Here is a 20005-nt window from a genome sequence, read left to right on the forward strand (position 1 = left end):
TTCTTACACAGAAAATACTAGGCATTCCTTTATATATAGTTATATGTTGATTTTTTTAATAACTTCAGATTTTACTGCATGCAAATGAGCTGGCCTACTAATCTTAAAGATGCATTATTGAGTCATTCCTTACAACAGCAACCTTTTCATTTTTAGTTTTCTCTCCATCTTGCGATGACGTCCAAAATTGTTGGATGACTTATTTCCAACGCCCTATTCATGGAAAAAAGAACCTGTCAACACACGTCAGAGTTGCATAAACACTTGAGAAAATATAGATATTAAAATAAAGTCAGGAGACAGACAAGTGAGATAAAGTGTGTTTTTGTAAGATGTGTCAAGTTTAGCAGCCACTACCTCACGCCTGATTCAAAGTCATCCTCCGTCTGACAGGGAAGTCAGCAGCGCATCTACTTTACAAAGCAAATGGTGACGTCCAAAGAAGTGTCCCGGCCCTGATGGGAGATAGCGGCCCTGGCTAACTATGTGGTCTTTGTTTTGTTTTTTTGCCTGCAGTAATTTTTCTGCTCGGTTGATGAGCAAATCAGAGTTAATTGTTGCAAGAAAAGACGAGGTCATCAGCCAGGGTAATTTAAAGGAAAATGAGGTTCCGCTAAATATGACCTCACCGCTGTGGTTAGAATCCCCTTTGCCGCCTCCTCAGGCGGGGATGAGGGTTCTTCTCTGGCCAAATCCTGCACATGTGGCTATATGGGAGGTAGACACTGAGATTAAAATAGGGGTCAATGACCAGGATAGACTGTTCAAAGGGCTTCATCAGTTCTATCCTGTTCAACTGACTGGCCAAGTTACATTCATCGATAGCTCAAGGGGCTTATAGATCATTCCGCAACCGTCTGTGTATATCTAGCTGTGTCGTTCATCACATGACTAAGAATCTGCTGGATTTCTAATATGACCTTTAAACTCTTGTTTCCATCTCGATGGGGCTCCTCCATTTCCCATGTGGTCCAGCGCTCTGCTGATTGCAGCCTGAATAAGAGTGATGCGAGGAAAGAGTTCTGTGTGCCATTCGGCGCTTCGCTCTCAAGCCAATGTCCTTTAATCTCTCTGTAACTTTTATCCACCCCCTGATCAGGACCTGCAGGAAAATTAAAGACCTTCCACCCACTTACAAATCTTCAGTTGGCTCATGAGTTTGCCAGTGACTCTTCGGTCACTACAGCACAGAGTGGCTCAGAGTTACCAGACAAAGGCCTAAACCGCCTGTGCATAAGCCTCTCTTTGGTTCATCACTGAGAAAGAACAAATGAACTTCCTTGACCCTGCAGTGAATTCAAACAACACTGGGTTAGGGAAGTCTGGGCTGAGGTGCTGAGGTGAGGCTGAGGTGCACGGTTAGTTGGGGGGATTCGCAGTGTTTGGGGTGAAGGAGGGACAAACCGTCGCACAATTTCATCCACTTTTTTTTTAATACGTTTCGACACACTAAAGTAAACTGTCTGAGTCCATAGCTAATCTCATCCTCACTCTCCCAGTGTAGAAACACACACATGCAAACAAACTACTAACTCCTGGAACAAGCAGACAAACACACTAATGCAAACACAGACACCAAGCTAAGCAGACTGATCATGAGAAAATCCATACAATCACCCAGAAAAAGCAGGTTGATCTATAAACTGGGTGATCCACAAATCACGCAGCTCTCAGGTTTAACGAAACTAAACAACTGCACAGCAAAGCAGTAATTAATGGCACTCTTCCCTTTTTTTACAGTTAAGACATGTCAAACAGTGGGGACCTGGCATGGTAGATTACTGAAGATTTGCAACACTTGAGGATTACTCAAGAATGCCTGATTTTGATCTCTCTGCATTTAGCCTTTGATTCAGAGTAATTATTTTAAAAGAGTGAGGTTCTTTCCCCCACCAACACAATGATGAATGGCTCTAATGATTTCTTAATTTTCAGGCACTGAGACAACCTTATCTGTGTTTGTGTCTCAGTGTGTGATTTTTGAGTGCTTTGTCTGCCACATATCCTACTGAGGTGAAGATATCTCTGGACATGACTATTTTATTTATGTCTTCATTTTTAAATTCAATTTAATGGAGTAGACATAATTCCTCAGGTTGATCTGTGTCCTCCCTGTCTCAAGTATTCTCACCTGCACCTTCCCTCTGCTGTGCTGGAGGAGAAAAGTGAGAGCATATAAGTTATGCTTGATTACAGAATAGATTCTTGCTATGCTATTATTTTCTGGTTAAAAATACTTCTGTCTGCTGTGCAAATGTTCTTTTGCATTAGATCGATGATGTACTTTACTAATAGCCTACTATTAAGCAGGGCCTTACAACTTTATCCCTACATATTTTGTGCAATAATAATAATATTTGTATATTTTAACATTTTGCTTAGTGGTAAAGACAACTGTAACAAGCCATGCAAAATAACAGCTTTAAGAGAAAACAAAAGTCCAGTTGTATTTTTACAATCAATCCAATGTGCAATCAGTTAGAAATAGTTCTAATATGATAGACACAAAATTCAGAATTAAGAAATTTAATCCCTTTGAATTAATGAATTGGAATTCATTCCACACCCCAGAGGTAAACTGGATGACAGGAAGAGGGAAAAAAGCCTTTCAAACATGGCTCTATCAAGCCAACATTCAAATTTTGTTTCTGAACCTTCACTGACTAGTAAAAATGTAAGATGTATTTCTTTACATTTTAATTAACTGTACTTAAATTCAAATTTGAATTGCAAATCAGCATCCTGTTTACTAACTGAAATTCAACAAAATTCTGAATGGTGCACAACCTGGCCCCAAACACACACACTTTTCAGATTGTTATGCCCCTGCTATGAAGAAGCAAACCAAAAAGGTCATCAAATCTTCTTTGATCTAAATGATGAGGGCCAACATCCTGTTTGAAAGCAAAGTACTCAGAAATGCAATCCAAAAACTGAATGAATTTCAGTGTCTGTCTGTCTCCCTCTTACTCTTTCCAGCACAGTCAAAAACAGCACAGTAACCTTGCACGCTATACCAACAAAAAGATGTAACCCAAAGATGAAAGAATGCCTGCATGTTGGTTGAAAGAAGACCAGACAGAAGAATACAGTCTCCAAAACAATCCTCTCCTTAATGTAAAGCGGGTATAAGGGTTTACCAGCCTTTTTGTAACTCTATCAAAGCTTTCCTCAAGAGTCAAAACTCTGAATGAATATAACTGAATCTTCAAAGACGGCCATTATCTGCCTCTGCCAGCTTGCTACATGTTTTGTGGGCGTCTCACGGGGGGTCAAGCTTCCTGATTAGCGTTTATCGGGTGCTGGCGTCTCTCGCGTCATCGTGGGCTGTTAGGTGAGCCCTTCTGACTGCTTAGGCATGGACTAACGAGGCTAGATTTGCACACAGACTTTTCCTCTTGCCATCTTATGGGTTTGAGTTGCACCCGCATTATCTCAAACAGCCATGGCAGATAACAACGGGGGAACATCCAGTCATTCAGTAATTACAGCGGAAACTAGCGTGTCATGTTACAATCTTTAGGGAAGCTTTCACCTGATTTATCAAAGGCTTCAAAACATTTTCACTTGACATCTACACAAGGATACCAGCTAGGACATGGAAGGTACATGACGTAACTCTTCAAAAAGAACTGTCTGTTTGTTTTTTACCACACTTCATTTATGTTGGTAATGCATAACCAGATATAACTGTAATGAACATTTTAACTTCGTGCTTTACAAATATCCAAGCTTTCCATCTGATTCTAAACTCTCCATTGTAAGTGCATGTGTATTTTACAAATAAAAAGCATGACTCAACATTGTTTTCTGAAGAAAATCGACAGTAGTTTGGACTGATCCAATAACTCAACAATGACACAATGCTGTTTTGGTGTCTGTACCACCCAAAACAATGCAGGTCAAACCCAATGACCCGTAAGAATGTTACTGCATGTTACAGCATTTCTCAGGCATTTTCATTTAGTTGATTCCTTTCAGGAGAACCCTTCTGAACTGTCTGCTGTATCAGTCTTAACACCTGTGAAAGGTACTTCTCTGTTTAAATTGACTTTATATTGGGCCCAATCCAGAATGAGCAAGTTCTGAAGGAATGTGAAGCCGTGCCAGGCTAGCACGGCTGCTGTTCCTCTGAACAAACAGGAGTCTCGGGCGTGAATGCCATGCCAGTTCATCTGAGACCAAAATCCCCAGTCTTTCACTGACAACGTCCCCAGACCTGTCATTGATTTAACTGAATGACTTATTGGGAACAAGAGTTTTTAATCATTCAGAATTACTGAGTATAGTTATTAAATGGATGAAAACATATTCTTGTCGGTATCTCTGCACGCAGATGTCAGTTTGGGTTCTACTATTGAAGGTGACATTCAAAGACTGAACCAGTCAGAGATGGGTCAAAAATGGAATCCTTGCTGTTAACTCTTCTATCCACCTAGATAAGGTTAAGAATAGACACTTCTGAAAAACATTCAGTCAGTCTAGACCACTTCAACTTTTATGCCTGTTCAGCTAAACAGTTGAGTTCGGTCTGCTTGCAGTCAACTACACTTTGTGAATGACAGTATTGTGACATTTTAAAAGAAAAACTAAAAAGCCTTCAACTGCCTCACTCTGGGCATGGTTCCAGCCTGTCTCGACAGATCCCAGCCCCTTTACAGCAGTCAGTTTCACACCTGATAGGACCACCTGAGTACGTCCCCCAGAGGCTGAAATCAGAGAGGGCTGTCATGTGTACCCTATCCCAATTTAATCTGCTTTGAGACATAACCATAAACAGAGTGCGTACATATCCACTGTGGATTCCTGTGGGGCCACATGGGGCTCAGAGAACTCCATTTAATGAATCTCTTCATATGTGTCTTAGTATGCTATTATATAGTAAATATTAAATTGAATTGGTTCTGGATATATCAATTACCTATAAAAAAAATAAATAAATAAAAAAAACCGAAAATAAATTTTTGTAAATGTGGCAATAGTGTCTGTTCAAAACAAAAATCTTCATGTTAACATAGCCTACCTTTTAGAGCTAGTTCACTCACAATCTCTGATCACACTGGGTTGAACGGCTTCAGACTGTACCAGACAGGATACACTGACACACCCAAATTACAGGAATATTGCCAGTCATTAGAGAATAGACATACAGACGGGCAGTTTATCTAGATGAACTACAGTTAAAGATGGTTTGACTATCAGCTACCCATAAGGCTTCAATCAGCTCTAGTGCGACCTGGTGGGAAAAAAAATCTGACTGTTAATTATATTTAAAACAATCGAAATCTTTATGGATTGTCTTTGTTTTGAGTGCACATAACAGTCAGAAAGTATTTAAATATATGAATGAAAGATTAGATGTGGAACATAGCATTGTTCAATGGTGAAATGTGTGTTGTCAAGACTGTTCTACATTGTGCACTCTATGTCAGTTCAGATATCCAGGTCACAAAAATACAACTCAGTTGCTCATTCAATATTCAACAGCCTGTATGTTAATTAACTCATCAGGGTATAGGACTTGATGGAATTCAGTGGCTCTGAATACAGATTCAAAGAGCCTGTTAATACACTCATTTAGTCAAATGAAACATGTTGAATATTGAAGCAATGTCAAAATTTAGATTTAGCCAATATTGTACACGTAAACCTTTCATCTACATATTGCATACCATCTTTCACATGTCCTTACAATTGCTACACCAAAATAACGCAATAAACAATTATTTCTGTTTTTTTTTTCTCACTGAATACAGGTAACTTTAACCTTTTTATGCACCCTGAAGCATTAATGTAGAATTCAAATTATGTGTAGTATGCACATGCTGTATAATGTTACAACTATTTAAATAAGGCTTGACAGATTCGAATTTAGAGTTTTAACAATCATGTTTTATAAAACACAATCATAACAATAAAATGGTCTCAAACCCCCCCCCCCCTTCTTCCCGTAAGAGTCTTTGTGTTTTGAGCTGTCGTCAGTGCCCTGGCTGCTGATCAGGGCTTGGAGGGGGTTATCTTCATTAGCTTGCCACTTGGCAGCTAATTGCTGGAGCAGGCGAAAACAAAAAGCTCGGTGTCCGTCCCTACATGCTCTGATTGCTGTGGGACAAGGGGAAGCAAAAGTCTGTGTGCCCCGAACAGAGGGCCTCACTCTGGCATGACTTGGCAGGCGAGCCTCCTATCTAGGATGGATGTTTGTTTGGTTGTTTTTGGAGCTTTGGGTGAACAGGTCTAGGCCAGGGGCACTGAAATCAGTATGAAAGTATTATCCTTTTCTTTTTCAGACATACTAAATCCCTTAATTCAGGAGGAAAGAGCATCTCAGATAAGTGTTGTGGAATCCCTTTGGAATACCATGATGGTACATTTCTAGTTTTGTTTTAAGACCATTTGTTCCAGGTTTTCCACAGTTCTCATCAAATAATGTAGACGTTTAAGGTTTTACACATCTTAGCAGTGAGGAAAATAAAGCAGCTTTATAATGAATCAATGAGACAGATTGTTTCCACTTATCAAGATCTGGCTTCAATTCAGGGTGAAGGCGGTCAGCAAATTTTTTTAGTAAAACATGTTCTGGTTCTTCTTCCTCACATGATTGAATCTCAGCAAGAAACATATTGCACTGTCTCTGATTTCAGTGACATGTTTTATTAAAACTTCTGTATCACCCTTCGTATCTCCCTTTGAACTGAACTCTATCCAATGGAAATGACTCAACTTATTGGACATCAGTTTACCTTATCTTCTTCACTTTGATAGCCTTTGGATCAGATCAGATTGTTATTTTATATTAGATACGGGACATGCTGGATTGATTTGATATGTGTACAGACAAAAGGCAACAAGAGAAAGACTTAGTGTCCATTAATTGTCTGAGATATGCTTAAGAAATAAATGCCACGGTGCGCCAAAGGGTTCGGCATCTCTTTATTTTCTTTTTGATGTGTTCAGCTATCGTCAGAGCTTGTGGTTGTGTTCTGTCCGCCCCAAAGGCATGATTTGTATGTGGAGTCAGGTGCTGTCACTCAGATGTGCAATGACCCCATCAGATGTCTCTATTAAACAGAACACAGCTTCACAGTTCAGATTTGCAGAGTTATAAATTCTGATTTCTACGGTTACTGCTCAGTCAAACACTGCTTCTTTTCAGGTTCACGAACACAATCAAGATGGTACATAGTTTCTTTTGTGTTAAAGTACACATTGAGTACAAACAGGTGAAAGCAGGATTAATTCTAATAGGTCTTGACAGGTAAGACAAAACAGACCACCTGTGAGACATTATTAGATTAAAAAAAAAACAATGCACATAAGACTCTTTGTTCCATACTATTTTATAAGAAAAAGAAGAAATAAGAAAAGCAGTAGTTTTCATCAGTTATATGAAAATTTCTGTGTGCACCCTAACTTCTTGTATCTCCAATTTATACATAGTCAAAACTGTGTTTTGAGATAAACTTAAATTGGAAGTAATAATGAAGAAATTAGCTTTTTTTTTTTTATTCCAGAAGTCATTAAAAAAGTGCTGAAACCACACTATGGGCTGAAGAACAAGTGTGGGCTGTTCATTTGTTTCTGAGCACTGCAGAAGTCCTTGATAACTACATGTAAGTGAGTAGGCACATCTAGTGGTTACACTGCAACGTTGCACTTTTGACTGCATAACACAGGGGTGTCCAAACTTGGTCCTGGAGGGCCAGTGTCCTGCAGAGTTTAGCTCCAACTTGTCTTAACATACCTGCCTGGAAGTTTTTAGTATGCCTAGAAAGAGCTTGATTAGCTTGTTCAGGTTTGTTTAATTAGGGTTGGAGCTAAACTCTGCCAAACAGTGGCCCTCCACGAACGAGTTTCAGCACCCCTGGGCATAACCAGTTCAAATTGTTAAAGGAATGTTCTAGGTTAAGCTCTTAAGCTCTATATACAACATTTCTGAGATTCTGATGACTAAAACAATAAAAATTCAATCTGTCCTACAGATTTAGAACAAAAAGACAACTACATGTAAACAACTAAAGTCTTTCCGCCAAACTACACTGATTTAATAGTTAATGTAAAAGTGAGGGATAGGAACCATACAGTATGAGGTCCTACACTGTTTTTCAGGTCCTTGTCACCAATTATGGTTTAGCAAAGACAAAATTGTAATGTAGTCTCAGCCGAATGATCAAAAATCCATATACAACCCATTCACTTAGTCCTTTTTATTTTCCACGCAGATGACCCAACACCTGTGAGGAGATAATGCTGACCCCTGCGAGGAACAGATGACAAGCACAGCTGCCAAATTTTCTCTATTGTAATCGCTATGATCACACTTGTAATAATTGTTTTAATGATCTTCTGCCTGAAATTAATTCATATTTGCTAACTGTATGATTATATTATCTTGAACTGTTCATTTGTGAAATGAACATTACTTGAACACTTTCACTTCTGTCAACAGATCAGATCACTTTAAATTGTAGACATGCATTTTCTGTAAAGCTGCTTTGAAACAATGCGTATTGTGAAAAGCGCTATACAAATAAATTTGAATTAAATTTTCGAAACCTTAAATATGGCATTGACGTCCATAATTTTCCACTGTAACTGAACTTGCAATTGTTTGTGGCATTCTTTTAAAATCGTTCATTTAATAATACAAAAATAAAGATCCTAAAAAATAATAATTTAAAAATGTAATTTTGAGATTAGGGTGGTAGGTTCATACTTTAGTCTTGGTTTTACTGAGAGAAATCTGTAGGTATTACGATCCTGTCAGCCAGGTATTATCACTCTCATATAGAAATAGCTGATATCACTAAGAGTTAAACTTATATGGATAATATGTAATATACAAAAGTGTAATGTTAGCCTTCAGTTCTCTAGAAAGATGTTTGCACACACCCAATGATGATAATACCACTGTGGGATGGAAATGTGTGTGTGTGTGTGTGTGTGTGTGTGTATGCGCGTGTGGAAAAACCAGAGATCCCCCGCCTCTCAGCGACCGAACTCACCCACTCTCCCGTTACCCGGAAGTATGCAGAATTCCCAAAGATGGCGGAACAAGGTCCGATGGCGATAGCTATGCGGCTAAGAAATCAGCTGCAGAACGTCTACAAGCTCGACCCTTTAAGGAACGAGGTGAGTGATGGGGGCTAACATCGCTTTAGCGGCCCGTCTCTCGCCACGCGCTTCCCGCGCTAACTACAAACGCGCGTGAGAGGGGCGTTCTGTGTGGCGCGAAAGCCGAAAGATTGAGCGTGAGATCTTACTGCGTGTCTGCGCAGGCGTGAGTGTTGCGAAAAATCTATCCACTGTGTTCTAGCGTTTGCGTTTTTGTTCTCCGTTGCTTGGTTTTTCTTGTCATACCTGTCCCAGTCGATTCTCTTGCGCTGTGGTTTTTTCCCAATTCCAACATTCAACACGCGAATAAAATGAGTTGTTTTCCGTGCTCTTGCGGGAATATAACGGTGCTCGTTCACGTCGCGTGCTGCGCTGCGATATCACACATGTTTATTAATACACGTTGGCGAGTGAACAAGTGCATTTCTTATAATACACGGCGTGCGTATCAGCACCGCGTTGAACATGCGGGACAGAATGTATTTTGTAGTGCAGAATTAAGTGATGGGACCTAATGTGACCTCTGTGACGATTGCCCTACCGTATTACACCTGGACATCGAGTCCTTGTTTTAACAAAGTGGCTTTCAATCCTGTTGGCAGTGATTGATATTTAGCTGGTAGTCGCGAATATACTGTCGTATATTTAGCCAATGGCAGGCTTGTTTGCAAATGACACCTGACTGACCCGGCTGAAAAGTAAATCGCGCTTCTGCTGCATCACAGTAAGAAGCGCGTGCATGTAAATAACAACAAATTACTTTTGTAATCCACGCATTTCACATGTCAGAAGAGACACTGGATGTAAATATACATATTTTACTTTTACAATTTAATCACTTTCTCTAGTTTATAGTTTATAATAGTCCTGCTATTTAACAAATGAAAAGTACGAAAATCAGTAGAATCTTTAAAATGTATGTGGTCATAACGTAGTTTTAGTTCAGTCTTATCATGTTATAATACAGGGCACTGCTGACACTGCTATTTGATGTCAATTATTTATATGTGTAGGCTTAGGCTAAACATGATTTTAACATGCTTCCAAGAGTGCTTCTTATATATAAAAAAAAAAGCTAGCTTTTTGTTTCAGCTATGATTGATAGTTTTACAAAACTGACTAAGTTTTGCACAGTATGACAGGTGGGAATGCCAAGGATAAACTCTTATTTACACATTTTAACATGGCATAACAATATTGCATTTATATTGAGGGGAAGTCGTGGCCTAATAGTTAGAGAGTTTGACTCCTATGTATGTTGTGGATTCGAGTCTCAGGCTGGCAATACCACGACTGAGGTGCCCTTGAGCAAGGCACCGAACCCCCAATTGCTCCCCGGGCGCCACAGCATAAATGGCTGCCCACTGCTCCGTGTGTGTGTTCACTTTGGACGGGCACGAATTCTGAGTATGGGTCACCATACTTGGCTTTATGTCACTTCACTTTCACTGTAGATATGCATTCATGGACTGCTCCAAAAACACCTGAATGTGAAAGACTGGTGATGTCACGCTAATGCAGAATGTCACAGTCATCTCAAATACCTGTTTGTTTTACAGGAAGAAGTTAAAATAAAGATAAAGGACCTAAATGAGCACATTGTGTGCTACCTCTGTGCAGGATACTTTATCGATGCAACCACCATCACAGAATGCCTCCATACATGTAAGTGTTGTGTACTTGATCTCTCTCCTAATAACACACTCTTAAACGAACACAGTGTTACAGCATAGTTATCATGTGTACCATATGCAGAAGAAATTCACAAGTCGTTTTGCTAAAATGAATGCTCATTTTCATTCCACTGTGTCTCTGCAGTCTGTAAGAGTTGCATTGTGAAGTATCTCCAGACCAGCAAGTATTGTCCGATGTGTAACATCAAAATCCACGAAACGCAGCCTTTGCTGAATCTAAAGCTGGACAGAGTCATGCAAGACATCGTCTACAAACTAGTCCCAGGTTTACAAGAGAGTAAGTATAGTGCACAGGATCATATGATATTGAGTGTCCGTTTGTCTCCTGGTCAGTCATGGTTAAATATCCATCTGATCTTCTCAGGTGAAGACAAACGAATTAAAGAATTCTATCAGTCACGAGGTCTTGAAAGAATCATACAGCCATCTGGAGAAGGTAAGTGACACCATGTCGATAGATAGGGTGACCATATGTTCTATTTTTCATGGACACGTCCTGACTAGGATTTCTATATTGTCTAAAGTATCCAGGTTTTGGCTTTGTTTTCCTGTTTTCATACTTGTAATGAGCGAAAAGTAGTTTGACCAATAACATGCTGGCCTTCTACATAATTGACCAATCGTTGCTCCTGGGGGGGGGGTCTACAGAGAGTGGTAAAAAAAGATGCAAATACATGTACATATTAGATGTGTTTGACTAAAATCAGCACTGTGCAGACCGATCCGTGTGTGACATGAAAGTACCATAAGAGCGATTCGAAAGCATAAGGAGCCAGCTGCTTTCACTGTACTATGATGTTATACACTGATCGGTCACCGCGGCGCAAACAAAGCCAAAACTTGAATATTTTATGTAATATAGAAATCCTGAACAGGACGTGTCCTGGGAAGAGGGCTGCTGTTAATTAGTTTTTTATTAAGATTATTATTAACTACGTTTTTGTTTTCTTGTAGATTCAGTTCCAGATAATAAAGGATTACCCTACACAAGTTTTGACCACTCCAAAGCTCATTTCTACAGATACGACGAGCAGGTCTCTCTATGTTTGGAGAGGCAAAGGTAGGAAGATAGCAGTGAAGATTATGATTTCACAATATTACTCTATTTCTGATCAAATAAATGCACACTCAGTGAGCACAAGAAACCTCTTTTAAAACTTTCAAAATGAGACTGACTCCAAGCTTTTGAACAGTTAGCGTATAGTTGCATTAAAATAATCCTATCATAATTTTGTCTTGTTTTTACAGTTCGTCATTTTCTGGGAAGGACAAAAATAAATTAACCCTTCAGGTAAGACAACAGCCGAAGAAGAAATATGAATGTACATTGATTCACTCTCAAGTAAACCTTCACATTAGTTGCTTTTTCTGTTAGAAGCACTGATAAATGTGTTAAAGTTATATTATGTTTGTGCAGCAGAAATTTGTACGTTGTTCGGTCAGGGCTGAGGTACGACATCTGAGGAAAGTTTTATGTCATCGACTTAACGTGGAGAAACATCAGGTGTGACTTTTTTTTCCTTCTCTGTCATGCTTTAAGGAGCCATTGTTAGGACCAGAAAGCCACATAGCTGTGCAAGATCTACATAACATTTATTCAGTTCAGTCATTCCTATTTTCAAAAAAAAAAAACTATATGCAATTGAAACCAGGTATACAATTCATTCAGTATACAAAATGGTACATATAAATTTATATGTACCATTATAAATGTGTTTTTCTGTTGAAAATGAAGTAGGAAACAAAGAATTCACCCATTTCCTGTTGCTGAAGTCTAACCTTGAGCTTAGAGCTGATTGGTCTGTTCTCAGTAAAGGTGACATGTAGAAATGCATGTATGATTCTTACATCCTAGTTAGGAGAATTTGATGTTCCATGGTAGAGAGAAAACAAAAAATCAATGTTCAAATAGGATTTTTCTAATGGTGAAATGTAAAAAGCAAGATAGATTTAACACCAAACCTCTCATTGTTTTAATTTCCATCCTCCTGGCCTTTTTTCCTCTCTCTTCATTGTGTGCTCTTTGTTGCACTGCAGGTCCAGATGTTATTCAATAACGAATCTCTCCCAGATCACATGACCATGAAGCGTCTCTGGCTGTCTCACTGGTTTGGAAAGGTATCATAGTCTCAGCCGTCTCCAGCTAATTTCATACCACATTCTTTCACACTTTCAGCACATTTGCTTTCGCTTTAGGTGGGATCTTCATTCCTTTAGCGATTTACTGTGCTGTTTTACTAACTGAAGAAATCTTCTAAGGGGAATCACAGGCAGAGATTTATTAGTACTAGGAAAAGCCATATGCCTGATGTCGCCTAGTGGTCTGAAAAATGCAATGGAAGTGCTATTCTCCATTTTGCTTCATGCGGTGTCTTGCTCTGGTTTGTGGGGCGTCAAAGTGTTGTGAGCATGTGTGATTCCATGCCTCGTGTTTTTAAGTGCGGAAAACGGATGAAGCTCTGCCCAGAATCTCTGTTGTGTCAGTCATTAGCCTGTCAACCGGATGATACTTTGTTAATCCTTTCATTCATGTTCTAATGTTTTCTTCTTTGTCTCTTTTTAGGCACAACCACTGGTACTCCATTATGCTATAAAAGACAAACGGACAAGATAGGATTGTGTGAAAATATCAACTGGTGTAAATATTTTGTATTTCACATATTCTATTTTAATAGCTTTTTGTGCATATAAACCTATTTTTTTGTTTTGTATTTTTGAAAAATAAATTAAGTGGGAAAAAAATATATTTGGTGCATTTTGTATTGTGTGTGTATTTTAAACTTAAATTACATGTGCAAGGTATTACAAATTATACGATCATTATATGAATACAAGTTATGATGACTATTCTTGTTAAAGTCTTGTTAGAGTCTCTTTAATTTCTATCGGGAGCTCCAGTGTTTTTAGAAATGAACCACTAGGGTGCAGTGTTGGTCTTCAAGAGAGTCCCCTCACAATGACTCTGACCACTACATTGCATGTAGTGCTCTGAAGTTCCTCAGGCAGAACGTCTAATATCATCGCAGTATTAGTATAAAAACATGCATGTATCAACTAGGCTATATGTATAAAATACCAAGGGAGTTCCGATGTAACAGTTGTGACTACAAAACGCTTTAAATGTCTCGAGGGAAGAAAATGTAGGTACTGTTAGTCATTTACACATAAAATATCCAAATATCTTTAGATGTTCTATTAATCAATATAATTTTGGATATGCACGTGGGTTACGTAAATTCCCGCTCATATTATTATTTAGCAGGTAAATTTTGAATGTATGTCCACCAGCAGGTAATCAGAAATACAGCTGACTTAAAATTTATTTGGAGGGTCAAATATGTATACGTTACTTTGTAGCTTCTTGTTAACTAGGCTAATTGTAGTAGCCTATCATCACAATATATTTTACGAATAGTAGGCTTTTTTTTACCCCTTTTGTAAAGCATTAAATCTAGAATGTTAGGCTTTAAAACACAAGACTCAGCTTTGCTTTCGTCGAATATTTTTAAGAAAAATAAATATAGTATGTAGCCTACATTTTTCACAATTATTTTATATAACATTAAACATTCAGGCTACATAGATTTTATATAGGCCTATCCTACGCATATAACAATTATAGGCTATTTAAGAAAACGCAAATAGGCTATCGTAGGCCTATACTATTCAAGAAAACGAAATAAAATGTACGTCATCTAGATAAGCCACTATTGTATTTTTATTTTATTTTTTTCGCGATCCAGGAAAAAAAAAGTCTACAAGATAAACTATAAAATGTAAAAGTTTTCCAATTTAAAAACAGATTTAAGCGCATGGATGGCAAAATGTTGATTTTATTCGTTTTTTCTTTATAATAGCTAATCTTAAACCTATTTTAGCGAATCTAGAAGATGATTATTAATGCCTAATGGTTAGAGAGTCGGACTCACAATCGAAGGGTTGTGGGTTAGAGAGTCGGACTCACAATCGAAGGGTTGTGAGTTCGAGTCTCGGGGCCGGCAGGAATTGTGGGTGGGGGGAGTGAATGTACAGTGCTCTCTCCACCTTCAATACCACGACTGAGGTGCCCTTCGAACATCGAACCCCCAACTGCTCCTCGGGCGCCGCAGCATAAATGGCTGCCCACTGCTCCTGGGTGTGTGTGTGTGTGTGTTCATTGCTCTGTGTGTGTGTGTGCACTTCGGATGGGTTAAATGCAAAGCACGAATTCTGAGTATGGGTCACCATTCTTGGTTGAATGTCACTTCACTTTCACTTACAGGCTAAAGCATAAACGTATAGGTTTCTGTAAACAAATTCTAAAGCGTTATTATTAAATACTCCTGGCATTCGTTTTTCAAATGGTTTTCACATGCATTATTATCCTAAAACCTTAAATGAAAACAGAATGTCTGCCCGTGTAAACCCGGTAACAAAAGGCTACTTTTACCGCCTTTTACATGAATGAAATTTTTCACTTTATAGGCCTACATTTTTTTCAGAAATTGTATTTAAAAAGCTGAACACTGATCTATCGTGCAGGGGACATTTCAGAGCTGTTAACGGGGTTGGATGTTTGCTCGAATATTTTCACACCATGAGATCCTGTCTTTCACTCGTCGTATAGTCCTACCGCATTCATATATACCTTCAAATTCCAGTCATCTCGACTCTCAGTAGTAACCCGAAGTATTTAGAGCTTTTGTGCGGACTTCAATCGCAGCAGAAAACGCGAAACAGCACGAAATGAGCCGCTGAGAACACCGGCTCTCTGGCGAGTCTTCCCACAAAGCGCTCATAAAAATCTACTTGACTTTTCAACCCCAACTATTCCAAGCGATTAGGCCAATTGTACTTCCATCTTCTCGCTGCCCCAAAAACAGCTGCCTTGTTCTGCTCACAACTGGCACAAATGGACCGAGAGAAACTCGGCAGACCAGGATGCAACGATCCCCATTTCCACCGGCTTCCTTTTGAGATTTATTCATTAGGAACCGCATGCAAATCATCTGCTATTCATGGGAGTTTTTAACACACGGACACAGATGTGGGGTATTATTTGCGCTCGACCGACTGAAACTGTTAATGCGCACTCAAAGGCGGGTAAACCGAATCAATCATGTTGACTAGTTTGTGTAAGAGAAGATTCATGAACCATATGGCGCGAGGAGAAAGGCAAGCTTCATGTTCTCCTCGTGACAATGTAAGATGGGGAACCTTGTTCAATTGTCCTAATTAAGCTTCAAGCACTTAATACACAAACACTCTTCTTAACATACACAATGAAGCAATGTGTAAAAGTGCTCTGCCTTTCTCAGCTGTTTAACTCCACGAGTGTGCCATAAAATCATTTGCATAAAATAAAACATTTTATGCAAGGCACAAGCGTGACAATCAAGCCACTAAAATAGCAAACTTAAATTTTAGGGCTGACTTAAATATTTAGGTGGTCCTCAACTTTTTCATCCACTTTGAATTTAATTATCAATGAATAGAATTGGGTAAAAAGAGAGAGAGAGGAGACTTATTTGTTTATTTCTTTCTTCTTCTTCTTTATTTTATTTTATTTTATTTATTTTTAATTGATGGGAGAAAAAGTGAATTTCTTTCTAGTGGATTTCCTATATCCATAGATTAATAGGGAACTTCTTGATAACTTATAATTCAGCTCAGCTTACAATTCATGATTAAATTCTGACTCGAGGTAAAGAAACATTGTGAAATTACATACCCTTTATTTAAATAAATGAGGATTAAATAGAATGTTACAGTAAATTTAACAAGCTAGATGCATAATAACTTGTTTTATATATATATATATATATATATATATATATATATATATACACACACACACACACACACAACCTTAACCTTGCATTGTTTTGGACATAATTTATTTATTTATTTTATTTTATTTTATTTGTTAATAATGCCAGTAGGAATTGTGCCAGAAACTGGGATATATAATGTAAAACTTTGGAAAATGAGTCTTGACAATTACAATGTATAAACAAGACTGAATAAATTTGCTTCTGGTGACTTTTGAAATTATTTATAAATATAAAATTCTATTCAACAGAGAATTTAATTGAAAATCACTTTTGGCATAGAGTTTCTACAGCGGTCATAAATGTGTTGAACAGTGTAAACAATTGCACACGTTTCCTTCTAAAATCGAGAAATAAAGCTTAAACTATACAAACACATGTTGCAGTCTTGATACTGTACCATTTATCTCTAACCAATTCTCAGATCTTATGAAAGCGTATTCCTTAAACCATGTCTTCAATCTGGACATCATAGTGTAGAGGTCCTTTCAATAAATAAAAAATAGGGGAGACAGAAAACTTTACTTGCATTTCAAGTTCTTCCGCAGAGTCCGTGCAAAAGTTGTGAAAAATGCCCTTCTATGAAAACAAGGGCCTGCTTTTAATCGTCCACCTCAATTTCCTCATCCTCTTCAGAGAACTCGTCTGTGGTTTGGCCTCTGGACGAAGACGGGGACTGTGGGAAGGCTCTTGGGGAAAGGCTGGGAGAAATGGGCCCTGATCCACCGTGAGCGTCTTCCATGTCCTCCATAGTCACCAGTTTCTGCAATGCCTGTGGTGGGATTTTCTTAAGAGACTCCACGTCCGCCTTCATCTCCTCCAGGTCTCTCTTGAGCTTGGCCCTTCGGTTCTGGAACCAGGTGATGACCTGAGCATTGGTCAGTCCCAGCTGCTGTGCAATCTGGTCTCTGTCAGCCGGTGACAGGTATTTCTGGTACAAAAAGCGTTTTTCCAGCTCGTAGATCTGGTGGTTGGTGAAGGCCGTGCGGGACTTCCTTCGTTTTTTGGAGGCCTGTCTTTGGCCAAAGGCGTTGAGATGTTCACGACCTTTAAATGGAAAGAAAGGAGAGTTGATTTCCAGGAAATAATGCAGGCAGCGTGTGTGGGTCACAATTCAGAATAACTTTAATCATTAAGACATTCCCAAACAGTATAAAGCTAAAGCTCATTCAGTAACATGAAATATTAATATAGTAAAATGCATAAAGTTTAATTCCCCATTATTTAAATGCACATTGACCAATGATTTGTGAAGCATTCTTCTTGAAGGTTATTTGGAAGCTCTTCACTGGTCTTATTTTTGGCTGCAAATGGTTCTTGAGTTGCTATTTGGTTCTCTGGAGATTAAAAAGTCTTTAATGTTACAGGTTTTTTAGATCAGTGTTTTGGTTTCTTGGATCTTTCAAGCACCATAACATACTGTATATGTTTATTTTGTTTTTGTAGAAGTTGAAAAAGTTCTCCTTTTGAATCAGGCTGCAACATGCTGTTTGGTTCAAATTTGAACCTTTATTTTTAAGAGTGTGCACACTGTTGTGTTATGTGATAGTCTGCAGTTGTTCATTCCAGCTGCATAACAGCTGTTCTTGAAAAGAGTGGGAGAAACTTTCCAAAACATCTGACCTACTGATTGCCAAGTAAATTCGAAATATTTGATGTGTTAATCAAGCAGCCCATCAGGCCACAGAACTGGCCTTAATTTTATTACAGACGACCTTAACCGTTAGCGTGACCCACTAAGACAGTTCGGCAATGTCAACATGAACGTCACGATCGAGGACTGTTTTCAGTAAATGTGTCAAATGTGAACATGAACGATTTGCATCTCTTTAACATTCTTGTAAAAATGCACGATGCGTTCTATCACGTTAAGATGCATTTCTGAAAACAAATGCAACTCAAAAGCACATAAAATGAGAATTATTATTGCTTGATTTTTTTTTCTTGACCATCGGAAGAACTTTTAATTTTTAGAGGGTTAGGGGAAATCCTGAAATAATGACAGTCACACTCGAGAGATCGCTATGGACATTTAACTAAGAAAAAAAAATAATAATAATAACAGGAGAAATGTTATACCATATCTTAAAATGTGTATAACAGAATTACGCGTTAATGAAATAAGCTATATATATTATATTAACAAGTAGTATATTTATAAAGCGATTATTGATTTTATATATGCATAAACAAATATGCATTCGACATCAGTTCAAATCAGAATCAGTCCTAACGCTTCAGTAATAAGAGTGTCACTACTTCAGTTTGCGCATTTAAAATTCGAAGATAAATTAGTAAACAGTTAGAAAAATTAATTAGTAAAATCCGAATGCAAAACTACAACCATTTGAAAAAAGTCAAACATTTTTAGCCTACCTTCTGCAGCTTGTATAACGCTGACTTCCAGCCCCTTAAATGTTTTGCTCGCCAGTTCCTCCAGAGCGCACAACGGCGAGGACGGAGCACTGATCCCGTTCCGAGACGCGCTCGAGCCGGTCACTTTCTGCAGCACGCGAGGAGGGCACAGACTACCGACGGACTTCTTGACGGAGGGTTTATTTAAGATATCCTCGATGCTGAACGGGGTGAGAGGCTTGTTGGAGTTGGCCGGGGGTGGGAGTTGGTCTAAGGGACCCCGTCGCCTCTCCTCGACGCTGGACTGCAAAACGGAGCCTGCCTTCATGTCTTTAGAGCTGGAGGTCATCTCAGTCCCAAGAAACGTGGAATAGAAGTCACCTAGTTCGCTCAAACTTGTTTATACATACAAAAGCCTTGTCTATTCCCTTTTTCTTTCAACAGAATCGTTGTTCTTCCTCAGTCTGAAGTGGCTCTCCAAAAGCACCATGCTTCAGGCGTCACAACCACCCGAACTTTAGTCCTCATATGCAGCTCCAGTCTTCTCTGAGCTGCTCAATAAATATATTCAGCATGTGTAGCCGTGTCTCAAGGAGGCACAAAACAGCAAGCAATCTCTAACGAGTTCTTGTTGATTGCTTTTGTGAAGTTCAATTAGAGAAACACTACACTACTTGCTGACCTGCTGCTCCGTCTTAAAGGGCCAGACCACACTAATGAATTGGACCCAGAATAGGAGGAGTTTCCCCTTGAAGTTTAAAGAGAGGGGAGATGGCTCGAGATGTTTATGCATCTGTTGATGCATCCCACTCCCACTTAGGGCAAACCACGTGGTCCACGCATATACCTCCCTGAAAAGGGAGAGTGCTCTCATTAACACCGATACTTGCATTCTCTCTATGTCAACGTGTATGCGTATTTATCTTCAGTTTAAGAATAATGACAAAAATGTGTAGTGTAAAACACAAATAAATAAATAAAACAATACAATAAGCATTAAACAAGGCATCAATTAACATTTAGAATTCAAGAGTC

General features: G+C 38.7%; 2 protein-coding genes across 5 annotated transcripts; one reads left to right on the plus strand and one right to left on the minus strand.

Moving 5' to 3' along the window:
- Positions 1-8995: 8995 nt before the first annotated feature.
- Positions 8996-13551, plus strand: LOC132114286 (polycomb group RING finger protein 1). Of its 4 annotated transcripts, none has more exons than XM_059522401.1 (9): positions 8996-9129; positions 10671-10776; positions 10930-11082; positions 11170-11241; positions 11760-11865; positions 12054-12096; positions 12223-12309; positions 12843-12923; positions 13369-13551. In XM_059522401.1, exons 1-9 carry the CDS (start codon positions 9043-9045, stop codon positions 13417-13419), a joined length of 786 nt encoding a protein of 261 aa, XP_059378384.1. In that variant the 5' UTR covers positions 8996-9042; the 3' UTR covers positions 13420-13551. The 4 variants fall into 4 exon arrangements, with proteins under 4 accessions (XP_059378384.1, XP_059378382.1, XP_059378383.1 ...); XM_059522399.1 differs by having other exon boundaries at positions 12226-12309; XM_059522400.1 differs by having other exon boundaries at positions 11170-11240; positions 11756-11865.
- Positions 13552-16621: 3070 nt separating this feature from the next.
- LOC132114287 (transcription factor LBX2) lies at positions 16622-19749 on the minus strand. The gene is made up of 2 exons (XM_059522403.1): positions 18992-19749; positions 16622-17662 (listed from the first exon to the last, which is right to left on the minus strand). The coding sequence occupies exons 1-2, from the start codon at positions 19317-19319 to the stop codon at positions 17217-17219; spliced, it is 774 nt and encodes a 257-aa protein (XP_059378386.1). The 5' UTR covers positions 19320-19749; the 3' UTR covers positions 16622-17216.
- Positions 19750-20005: the final 256 nt, after the last annotated feature.

The sequence above is a fragment of the Carassius carassius genome, chromosome 33, assembly GCF_963082965.1.
Source record: "Carassius carassius chromosome 33, fCarCar2.1, whole genome shotgun sequence".
Classification (NCBI taxonomy): Eukaryota; Metazoa; Chordata; class Actinopteri; order Cypriniformes; family Cyprinidae; genus Carassius; species Carassius carassius.